The sequence below is a fragment of the Salvelinus sp. IW2-2015 genome, linkage group LG15, assembly GCF_002910315.2.
Source record: "Salvelinus sp. IW2-2015 linkage group LG15, ASM291031v2, whole genome shotgun sequence".
In the NCBI taxonomy this organism is placed as follows: domain Eukaryota; kingdom Metazoa; phylum Chordata; class Actinopteri; order Salmoniformes; family Salmonidae; genus Salvelinus; species Salvelinus sp. IW2-2015.
This window is the reverse complement of record NC_036855.1, coordinates 13633792-13645627: the sequence shown is the minus strand read 5'-3', so window position 1 is coordinate 13645627 and position 11836 is coordinate 13633792. Positions and strand designations below refer to the sequence as shown.

The 11836-nt window shown below is 40.9% G+C and overlaps 1 protein-coding gene across 1 annotated transcript in view; it reads left to right on the top strand.

Annotated features, from left to right (window-relative positions):
• Positions 1–1418: 1418 nt before the first annotated feature.
• jak2b (Janus kinase 2b) overlaps positions 1419–11836 on the top strand; it is a 51634-nt gene continuing 41216 nt past the window's right edge. The window contains exons 1-4 of the mRNA XM_024001263.2: positions 1419–1508; positions 3655–3900; positions 9434–9557; positions 9678–9795. Coding sequence (XP_023857031.1) covers positions 3669–3900; positions 9434–9557; positions 9678–9795 — 474 coding nt within the window. The 5' untranslated portion in view covers positions 1419–1508; positions 3655–3668. The remainder of the gene's footprint in view (positions 1509–3654; positions 3901–9433; positions 9558–9677; positions 9796–11836) is intronic.

The following is an 11836-nucleotide window of genomic DNA, read 5'->3' as shown; positions in this document are numbered from 1 at the left end:
ATAATAGATCCATAGACACTGTGTGAAAAAGAGTTGGACCTGTAGAAGGGAAACAACTTGGTTCTGGGGCTTGAACCAATAAATCCATAGTTATACCAAGTGCACTAAGGGGCTAATACACTTATAACAACTATTTCACTTTTTAGGTGGTATGCTGAAAATGCCAACACAAAATGGGTCTTGCTTCCAACAAGGCCAGAGTGACTGATGACACATGTTGCACTTGCCACCAAATTATGGGGAACAGCTGGGAATGGGATAAGGGTTTGAACAGTTCATCTGAGGTTATAGAGCATGACTGAGTTTACACTATAAAGGTCTAGACTCCAGACACCTTGGTTGATGCTAGATGTCAGAGGCCAGTAACTGTACACTGTGAAACTCAATTAGGCCATTTAGCTATCCCTTTCTATCCTGAACTAAACAAACAATTACAACGTTAGACAGTGGATAACACACATAACACAGTAATATAGGGCACAGAACGCTAATGAAAACAAAACTGTTTTAAAACATATTTGTCAATTTAGAAAAATTGTGGTTCCTTCCCATGGGTATCAGTTCCATTGAATGGACATTTTGGACAAAATGTGTTCCAACATTTGGCCAGCATAAGAAAAAAACTAAATTTAAATTTACATAGATATATAAATTGAATGGTAAGGGTTTATAATCGAAACAAAGTAAAACTTACGAGATAGAAGTCTTCAAAGCAGGGCAAATAACTGACATAGATGGCCTTCACTCACAGCTCGTCAATTTCGTCCTCTCTGGCTAGTTTAGTTTAAAGCTACAATTGGCTGGTGTTACTGTTATGCAGATCTCCATAAGGGTGGTAGCTAGAACTGACATAATATTGCTAGCTGACTTGCTGGGATAGATATTAACGTTACCTTATGCCGTATTCTTATTATTCTGATATTAACTAAATTGTAGTTTAGAAACTGTTTTCGACATAACGTTGTCTTTATAAACGAGCTTGATAGCGCTGTGGGAGCTTGACAAGTTGTGCCTGCTTTTGAAAACGTAGCCTGTTAGCTAGTTTAGCTAGCCGGAGTGGGCACTGGGGATCAGACTCGGAGAGCTGACCAGCTGGCTTGCTAGCCACTTACTACCAGTCAGCTGGCTAATGTTATTGGCCACGCTAACGGTACTGTAACAATGCAGGTTAACTAGATAGCTATATTCGCTAGCTAACTGTTAAGGCTAGATAAATCGTTTTAGGTAAACTGTGGTGTAGCTACATGGAATCGATAGTTAGTTAGCCTGACGACAAGAACATAACATCTTAGCTTAACGTTAGTCCTCGCTACTGTAGTTTTTTTTGTTTCGTGAAGGGGAAGAATGGAGAGAGATACTATTTTGAGATACATTGACAAATGAATTTTCATCTGGCAAAGATTGATTTACAAGAATTGGATCGGACCTGGCGTTGACAAGCAAGCTGTAAACTCGCCCTGCTAGCTAGCTAAGTGGGCTAACGGTAGCTGACTGGCGTCAACAACCGAGTAAGTTCTTTAACGCGTTACGGTAACGCAACACTTTTAACGCTAGTAGCTATAGAAATGTCACGCACTGTACAGTAACTTTGCATGGTATGGATTTGTATTTTCTGAAGTTGTAGGTGTAGCCCGTAAGATTGAGTTGACCCGAGCTAGAAAGCTACAAAAASCTAACTAGAAAGCTAGCTGACTAACGTTGTTACGATAGTCGAAGCGAATATTGTCACCATATTGAAGTTGAATTGCAAGACATTTGTTCCACTAGCTATATATCATAAAGTAACTAATTTGTAATTACAATAGCATATACTTGCTAGTAGCTAGCAATCAAGGCCCAGTTTGCGTAGTTAACTACCTGACGTCAACAGGTTACTTAGCTACTAGCTAACGCGTTATCTAAGTTAACGTTAGCTAGCTAATTGTTTCGCTAACATTAGCCAACTAAATAAGCTTGAAAGCAAGTTGTCGGGCACACATTTCTCCTTTGGTTTTATGCATAATGTGTTTTCTGTTTGAATTGTATGGTGGTTAACAGTTTCTACATAAGTTTTCTGTGCTGATGTAGAGGTTATTGCTCCCATTTCTACCGGAAGTGGGGCGTAACTCTTGCGCGATAACTAGCTAGCTACGTATATACCCAGTAAAGTATGGACTGCTTAGTTTTTTCCATCTATTAATGAATAGGTGTAACATTAGGTAATTAATATATATCTGGACACCTTGAGTCACTCACACATTCTTTGCAGTGTCTGCCTGGGTGATTTTTCTTGGTCACCCACACTGCCACAGCAGAAGTGCAAACATAATTTGCACTTCAATAAAACTGAACGCAATATTCATTCAATTCCGTTTCAAATCAGGAAATACAAGTTAATTTTATGAATTCAATGATTACATTTATGCATTACAAATTCGATGTATTGAATTGAAGTGCAATATCTTATACACATTGAAAATATTTAAATCAAATACAGTTTCTGTTGGCACTGATATCACTCAATACACCACCCTGTCACCATGAAGATCCAAGAGACCATTAGTCAATGACATTACCTATTCTGCATGTACTCATGCAACATAAGTACACATAAGGATTTGGGATTGCCCATGTTTTGAAAATCTAATTGACAGTTATTTCAACCTCCCTTTAGCTCACATTACATGCACTCACTTTGCAGTGTGTTGAACATTTGCTCCTTGTGTCTGATGGGCTGTAGGCTGTAGCCAGTTCAGATTGCTTCCAAGCCAGCACAGATATACTGTGGAAAGTTGTAATATTGTGTAAAGGAATGATTAGGCCTGCATCTTCACAACAGTTACTCCAAAGCTGCTAACAAAGGCTTTTCTTTGATGAGTTGCTAAGTAATAGCCTTATACAAACTCTTGATGGTGTTATACACCACTCTTCTGTGATTTTGATTCAGCCCCATTATAAGGTCTTGTGCTCCTCTCTGTAATCATATTACAAGCTTTTGCCCAGAGGCAGCTTTTGTCATTTACTTCTTCCGATCAGAAGTTTTTCATCTCGGCTCAAAACTTTGCCAAGGGCTTAACTCCTGCTTTGGTCGAAGTGTTTGTGTTAATTGAGTAGGGCAGTTTTATCATGAGCTGCTCATCTCCGGGCCCACAGGCAGTGTCAGGAGGTTGTGTGTGTACAGTGTGTGTGAACTCCGGTGGTACTGGTGGAGGATTTACAGTAGTCAATAGACCAAAACATCCAGTCATCAACAGAAGAAGGCGCTCCTCTGCTCTAAGGCATCTTTGTTTCAAGGTTATATGTTTGTTTGTCATGAAACCCCTCTCTTGCCTGCCGGGCAGTTGAAAAGTTGTGTGCTAGCCTGTTGTGCCTCTATGCTCAATTTCTTTGACTGCCACTACTATCTGTCATTGAGAGGAATGGTGGGATCTTGATTGCAGACAGTTGTAGCTCGTGCTGACAATGGGCCCCTCTGTATTGTAGTTCTCTGCAGACATTTGTTTCACGATTTCCCTGCTAAGCTAATCACAACATGCGATGCTCTGCAATATGGTGGAACAACACTGGGCTGTACTGCTTTCAAAATGCTCTAACTAACCTGTCTTGTATTGTCTGACAAAAGAACTCATCACCTTCCCTTTTCCTCTTCTTTCCCCCGTCTGCTGTTCAATGCAGGCAGCTGATTGCGGATGGCCGGTGTCTCTGTATTGGACATGGAGACGCCTTCATGCCCTCCGGTCCCTGTGCACCAGAACGGGACTGCTCACCGGGAGCCACGGGGGTCCAGGCCAGCCGCTACTCCGGTGCTGCGGGTCCACCTCTACCACAGCAGCCTGGCTGGGGTAGACTCAACCCCCCTCAGCTACCCACCGGGGGACTACGTAGTCGAGCAACTGTGTGTCAATGCAGCAAAGGAGTGCAGTGAGTACCAGTCAAATTCTTTCAAAACAGCATGATAACGGTCATGAGTTTGTCCTCACTTAGTGACCTGTCCAAGAAGACTTCTGGACTGTAGTTATAGACTTGTAACTTTAATAAGTTAAAACCATAGTTTTTGGTTAGGTCCTGTGGGTTTGGCATGAGGTGTCCTTTCTGCACCAAAATGCATCGTTGCATTTCCTTTGAAAAGGGATAGAGGGAATTGGGTTTGAATGGTATTTTGGTACAGTATTTTATTAGGATCCCCATTTATTAGGATCCCCATGTAACTTACATGCTCATTGAGTTAATGTACTCCGTACTAGCTCAGACATAGGGGACTAGACACAGAGGTTATGGTCTTGGTTGATTGCAAAAATAAACTACATTATACACTTTGTTCCAGCCTGTCTACCTTTATGTGCTGTTGTCATGGACACGTAAAATATAATAACTAAGGTTGAGTGAGTTCTGACATAAGCTGCACTCCCAATGGTCAATAAAAATRTGCGACAACAAAAAAATGTCAGCGAGGAGAAACTAAACCCGCATGTTTTTAAATGCCCACAAGATTTATTGAAAAGCAAAACATGAGGGACATTTTAAAGGACAATTCAACCACTTTTCAACCTCATTTTCATTATCTCGAGCACAATAGCAGTGTGTTGGAAATAAGTGTCTACATACAATATGTGAAAACTGCACATTTCTACGTTTAAAAAAACCTTTAATCCTACCCTGTGATGTCACAGAGAAGCATATTTTTACGACCTACCTTTTCATCTTTTTAATCACAGATCATACAAACATGCTGTTTTAACATATGTAGACACTGGTTTGGTGCAGGAGATAATGAATATGCGGTTGAAACCTTTCACAATTGCCCTTTAAGCAAACGGCAACAGATACGTTTGTTGGAATATGTCCCAAGTTCCAACAGCTCAAATACAGGTCTTGTGTTTAATGACCTTTTGGTGACCCTGTAGGTTGAACATTTTATTATCGTAACATTCAAATCCTTTTCAAGCTTTTTAGTAAGACTCAAGGCACAGTGCATTATCTGGTCTCCTAAATGTTGATGATAGATACAATATTTTCGTGTTGTTGTGAAATTAATCATGTTTCCATCCACAGTTTTTATGTGAGTAAAGTCATACAGTATATTAAAAAAAATCACGACAGCTGTGATGTAAACAGGACGTTTCGGTACAATTATATAAATGCCGAAAGATCATTTGTTCGTTCGACATGGTCAGATCTTTTTGTGTCGGTAAAATTAATTTTACGAGAAATGGTGGTGGAAACCATTGTATAATAACCGTCATCTCATCGCGTGACTCCAAGTTTACTTTGATATGTTGTGTGGCCTAGAGGTCGACCGATTAATCGGCATAGCCGATTAACAATCGGTAATCATCATTTTTGGACGCCGATTATGGCCGATTACATTGCACTCCACGAGGAGACTGCGTGGCAGGCTGACCATCTGTTACGCGAGTGCAGCAAGTAGCCAAGGTAAGTAGCTAGCATTAAACTTATATTATAAAAAACAATCAATCTTAACATAATCACTAGTTAACTAGTTCGCCAAACGGGTGATGATTTAACAAGCGCATTCTCGAAAAAAGCACTGTCGTTGCACCAATGTACCTAACCATAAACATCAATGCCTTTCCTAAAATCAATACACAAGTATATATTTTTTTAAACCTGCATATTTAGTTAAAAGAAATTCATGTTAGCAGGTAATATTAACTAGGGAAATTGTGTCACTTCTTTTGTGTTCTGTGCAAGCAGATTCAGGGTATATGCAGCAGTTTGGGCCGCCTGGCTCGTTGCAAACTGTGTGAAGACCATTTATTTCTAACAAAGACCGTAATTAATTTGCCAGAATTTTACATAATTATGACATAACATTGAAGGTTGTGCAATGTAACAGCAATATTTAGACTTATGGATGCCACCCGTTCGATAAAATACRGAACGATTCTGTATTTCACTGTAAGAATAAACATTTTGTTTTCAAAATGATCGTTTCCGGATTTGACCATATTAATGACCAAAGGCTCGTATTTCTGTGTGTTTATTATAATTAAGTCTAGGATTTGATATTTGATAGAGCAGTCTGACTGAGCGGTGGAAGGCAGCAGCAGGCTCGTAAGCATTCATTCAAACAGCACTTTCCTGCGTTTGCCAGCAGCTCTTCGCAATGCTTGAAGCACAGCGCTGTTTTTGACTTCAAACCTATCAACTCCCGAGATTAGGCTGGCAATAATTTAGTGCCTATAAGAACATCCAATAGTCAAAGGTATATGAAATACAAATGATATAGAGATAAATTGTCCTGTAATTCCTATAATAACTACAACCTAAAACTTCTTAACTGGGAATATTGAAGACTCATATTAAAAGGAACTACCATATGTTCTCATGTTCTGAGCAAGGAACCTAAACGTTAGCTTTTTTACATGGCACATATTGCACTTTTACTTTCTTCTCCAACACTATGTTTTTGCATTATTATAACCAAATTGAACATGTTTCATTATTTATTTGAGACTAAATAGATTTTCATTTATGTATTATATTAAGTTAAAATAAAAGTGTTCATTCAGTATTGTTGTAATTGTCATTATTACAAATATATTTATAAAAATAATCCGATTAATCCGTATCGTTTTTTTTTTGGTCCTCCAATCAGTATCGGCGTTGAAAAATCATATTCGGTCGACCTCTAGTGTGGTCCTCCCACTACGTCTCGAAATTGGAAACCATGCAGTTTATTAGGCTATATAAATKATGAAGAACTTCACAGGGTGTTGAAAGTTCACGGTGATGAGCGTGATGCTCCTTTCCAATAAATATCAAGGGTCTTTTTCTGGTGACATGGTGATCGATGCTTGACTGCCGTTTGACAAATAAAATATTGTCACTCTTATCCATAGTAATCTCATCATGTAGACCATCCTATCCAGTACCTGCACAGCCTACACTCACTGTGTCTGTGAGCACACATGTGAAGACCAGAGTTGGCAAATTTGCTATTTAACGTAGCTGTTTTTGTGACTAAACTATCGGTAGAGTTGAAAATGCAATGGAAACACTTAACTTCAGATTTTTAGCAAAAAAATACAATTTTGTGTGCACTACGTCATCACCAATGTTCCCTCTAAACTGTGCGCGTGCCCCGAGACTGCCCTTGAAGAAATATCAGCTCACAGAGAGAAGAAGCACTGGGATTGAATTTCTCTCAACTTTCTAGAGCAGTGGTCACCAACCAGTCGATTGCGATCGCCTGGTTGATCCAATGTCAATCGCCAAACATTTCTGTAAAAAACCCAACGATAAAGACTTGTGTTTCTATTTTTTTGTATTAGTCTCGGGCAGTTGGCGGTATGTGCACCTGATTCAGCTGTGCTGCSTGCCGGGTAGGCAAACTGTTGCAATTTTTAACCATTTCATGTATCTGAAGGTACAAACTCTTTCTTCCCGGCGGGCCCAAAGAGCAAATCAAGTGCACTATAGGTCTACCGTTGGCCAATTGGATAGCTCAGATTACCGTGTCTACAGTAATGTTACAGGCTACAGCAAAATTGATACTGTGAGATTTCAAAACGTTTAAAACCATGACTAGAGAGAGACAGTCAACGAATACAGAAAAGTGTTGCTGTTTTTATGAGTTAGTAAATGTTTAAGTTCTTACAACACTTTGTATTCAACATTTTTAGCGGCTTGGGTATTTTTTAATATCGAGGAATATTTCACTTTCTCTGTTCATAGGAGTAACAACATGCAGTTGGGCATGAGGCAGAAATAATGCAGTAAAACTCGTGTTTCGCCATCAGCTGGAAGAAGGTGTCCCTTTTTAGTCAGTTTCAGTGGAGGAAAGGGAGAGCGGAGGCATGTTGAGAGGTGGACCCTCAGCCCAGTAAAATAAAAAGCTAATTATTTAAATGTATGCTCAATCAGCTGTGCCTCACAAGTAATACAACAACAGGTCTAGTACCTGTGTAATCATATAGCCTACCTCAAATTTTGTAAAATATATATTTTTTAAATGTCCCGAACAACAATGCATTGGCAGGGCAGTTCAAGCAAAACTAATATGCAGTGTTAATTGTTGGGCCTATAGCTTACCGCACAAACCTCATTGCTACAGTACTGTTTTTAATTGGTTAATGTTGCATAGGCTTACGTTTTTTAAGTCATGTTAAAAAAAAATCTGAGGTAGATCTCTGCTTGCATTTTGACTCAATGTGATCTTGAGTCAGAAAAGGTTGGTGACCACAGTTCTAGAGTTTGCCCTGTTAACACTATCAACGTTTCCCTTTAATGTGGCAATTGTGATCGAATCAACACAATATTAGCCACTTTCAATGCAACATACAGGCAGAACTCATTGGAGTAGGATTCTATTGCATTGACACACTCTACACAGACCGGTGCGGTATAAACAATCAGAGTTGCAGTAAGCTTTTATGCAAATAGACCATTGCCATATATAGATCTGTGCCATTTACTTGGAACTGGATTGTGTTTACAGCATGAGAGGTCGTGAGTAGATGCGCTTGTTTTGAGAGCAAAGCGAGAGCTGCATTTAGCCACGTGCAAATTTAGTTAATATCCTTTACTAGTTAGTGAGAGCTATTAGCCCAGTTATAGATCATTTGTAGTCAGCAAAAGGGGAGTGATCGCTTCCTACAAGAGCACAAAATGTGTACATTTCTAAACACCTTTGAAAAGGGAGAGCGGTAAAGAGCTTTTTTTTGTCTTAAAGGGGCAGTGTTGTATTTTGAGAGAGGCTAAGTAGCCAATAGGCAGAGTGTAGCATCATTTTTCTGATTCTCTGTAATAATGGTATGACAATAATAATGCATTTTATTTTGTAAAGTGGTGTCTTGCATCAAACAACAACAGCATTGCCAGTCACCTCCTTGTCTGAAGGACAAGTGGATAAACCGTCAAGCCCTGTATGTTTCTCTCCAAAAGTCTCATGAAATGTAGACCTAGATTGAACACCACACATTGGCTGCTACTGTAGGCTGAATGATAGAACAGCTATTTCCATGTTAAAATGTTATGGGGTGCATTTTCCATAGTTTTTATGGAAGGCAACTCTGGTAGGCCTACATGATGATCAAATAGCCACTATTAAAATGGTAACTTAAAGCCAGTACAGCCTCAGTGTTCGCGCTGGAAGTTGCACAGAATTTTCACAATGTAACATTTTGCATAGAGCAGACCTGAAATTTGCTCAGTGCCGGAAAAGAATTTGAGGGAGCATTGGTCTTCACACACTGATTGGTATCCGCAACAAGTCTGTCTGGTGGAAGCACCACTGGTGGGAAAATGTGCATATTTTCTGAATGACGATTTTAGAATATTCACATGAAATTCTGTCGCCAATTGGATGGAACCTAGTTATTGACACTAAAAATGTGTACCGTGGAAGTGCTTCATAAGCACTGTATTTATGTAGACAGTTCTGCAATGAATGCTACCTCATGATGTATCCCCTGTCTCCACTCTTCTTTAGGTGTGTCGCCTCTGTACTGCAGCCTGTTTGGGCTCTTCAGAGAGAGAGACGGCATGTGGTTCTCCCCGAACCATGTCTTCCAGCTAGATGAATATGCCAATGAAGACATGGTCTTCAGAATAAGGTATGTGTAGTGTTTTCTGTGCTCATGGTTTCTGCATTTTTGTTCACTAGATCTCACGCTCTCTAATTATACACTATTAATTTCTCTCTCTGTCTGTCTCTCTCGCTCTCTGTCTCTCAGGTACTATTTCCCTGGCTGGTACAGCAGTGGGGCTACGAGGGCATATCGGTATGGAGTCACCAAGGGCTCCGAGAGTCCTGTCCTCGATGACTTTGTCATGGCATACCTCTTTGCCCAGGTAAGAGTCAGTCTGTAACATGCGGAACTTAGCAAACTAGCAAATTGTCTCACTCTTCACTGTGATGTTTGTTAAGATTTGATCACTAAAGCACACGTTTGTCCATTGGTACACATGTGGCCTTCTTCCTTCAATAATGCTGTGAAAAAACAATGGTTGTTGATTGGCTGACATTTACTGTAGCCAAGCGGTATCTGAGATAAGAACATTGACTAGCTATATCCTTGAGGAAGTATCAGTATTGCTGTCAGACTGTTGTACTGTCTGTATGTATCGTGCTTTCGGAAAGTTTTCAGACCCCTTCACTTTTTCTACATTTTGTTACGTCACAACATTTTGTGACGCCCTATTTATCTTCAGAGTTTGTACTGTTAGGTGACCTAAACTGGGATATGCTTAACMCCCCGGCCGTCTTACAATCTAAGCTAGATGCCCTCAATCTCACACAAATGATCATGGAACTTACCAGGTACAACCCTTAATCCGTAATCACGGGCACCCTCATAGATATCATCCTGACCAACCTGCCCTCTAAATACACCTCTGCTGTCTTCAACCAGCGATCACTGCCTCTTTGCCTGTGTCCGTAATGGGTCCGCTGTCAAACGACCACCCCTCATCACTGTCAAATGCTCCCTAAAACACTTCAGCGAGCAGGCCTTTCTAATCGACTTGGCCCGGGTATCCTGGAAGGATATTGACCTCATTCCGTCAGTAGAGGATGCCTGGTTATTCTTTAAAAGTGCTTTCCTCACCATCTTAAATAAGCATACCCCGTTCAAAAAATGTAGAAATAAGAACAGATATAGCCCTTGGTTCACTCGAGACCTGACTGCCCTTGACCAGCACAAAAACATCCTGTGGTGTACTGCATTAGCATCGAATAGCCCCCGCGATATGCAACTTTTCAGGGATGATAGGAACCAATATACATAGGCAGTTAGGAATGCAAAGGCTAGCCTTTTCAAACAGAAATTTGCATCCTGTAGCATAAACTCCAAAAAGTTCTGGGAAACTGTAAAGTCCAGGGAGAATAAGAGCACCTCCTCCCAGCTGCCCACTGCACTGAGGCTAGGAAACACTGTCACCACCGATAAATCTACGATAATCGAGAATTTCAATAAGCATTTTTCTACAGCTGGCCGTACTTTCCACCTGGCTACCCCTACCCTGGTCAACTGCTCTGCACCCCCCACAGCAACTTGCCCAAGCCTACCACATTTCTCCTTCACCCAAATCCAGATAGCTGATGTTCTGAAAGAGCTGCAAAATCTGGACCCCTACAAATTAGCTGGGCTAGACAATCTGGACCCTCTTTCTAGAATTATCCCCCGCAATTGTTGCAACCCCTATTACTAGCCTGTTCAACCTCTCTTTCATATCGTCTGAGATCCCTAAAGATTGGAAAGCTGCCGCGGTCATCCCCCTCTTCAAAGGGGGAGACACTCTAGATCCAAACTGTTACAGACCTATATCTATCCTACCCTGCCTTTCAAAAGTCTCCGAAAGCCAAGTTAACAAACAGATCACCGACCAATTCGAATCCCACCGTACCTTCTCCGCTATGCAATCTGGTTTCCGAGGTGGTCATGGGTGCACCTCAGCCACGCTCAAGGTCCTAAACGATATCATAACCGCCATCGATAAAAGACAATACTGTGCAGCCGTATTCATCGACCTGGCCAAGGCTTTCGACTCCGTCAAATCACCGTATTCTTAGCGGCAGACTCAACAGCCTTGGTTTCTCAAATGACTGCCTCACCTGGTTCACCAACTACTTCTGTGACAGAGTTCAGTGTGTCAAATCGGAGGGCCTGTTGTCCGGACCTCTGGCAGTTTCTATGGGGGGTGCCACAGGGTTCAATTCTCGGGCCGACTCTTTTCTCTGTATACATCAATGATGTCGCTCTTGCTGCTGGGGATTCTCTGATCCACCTCTACGCAGACGACACCATTCTGTATACTTCTGGCCCTTCTTTGGACACTGTGTTAACTAACCTCCAGACGAGCTTCAGTGCCATAACTCTCCTTCCGTGGCCTC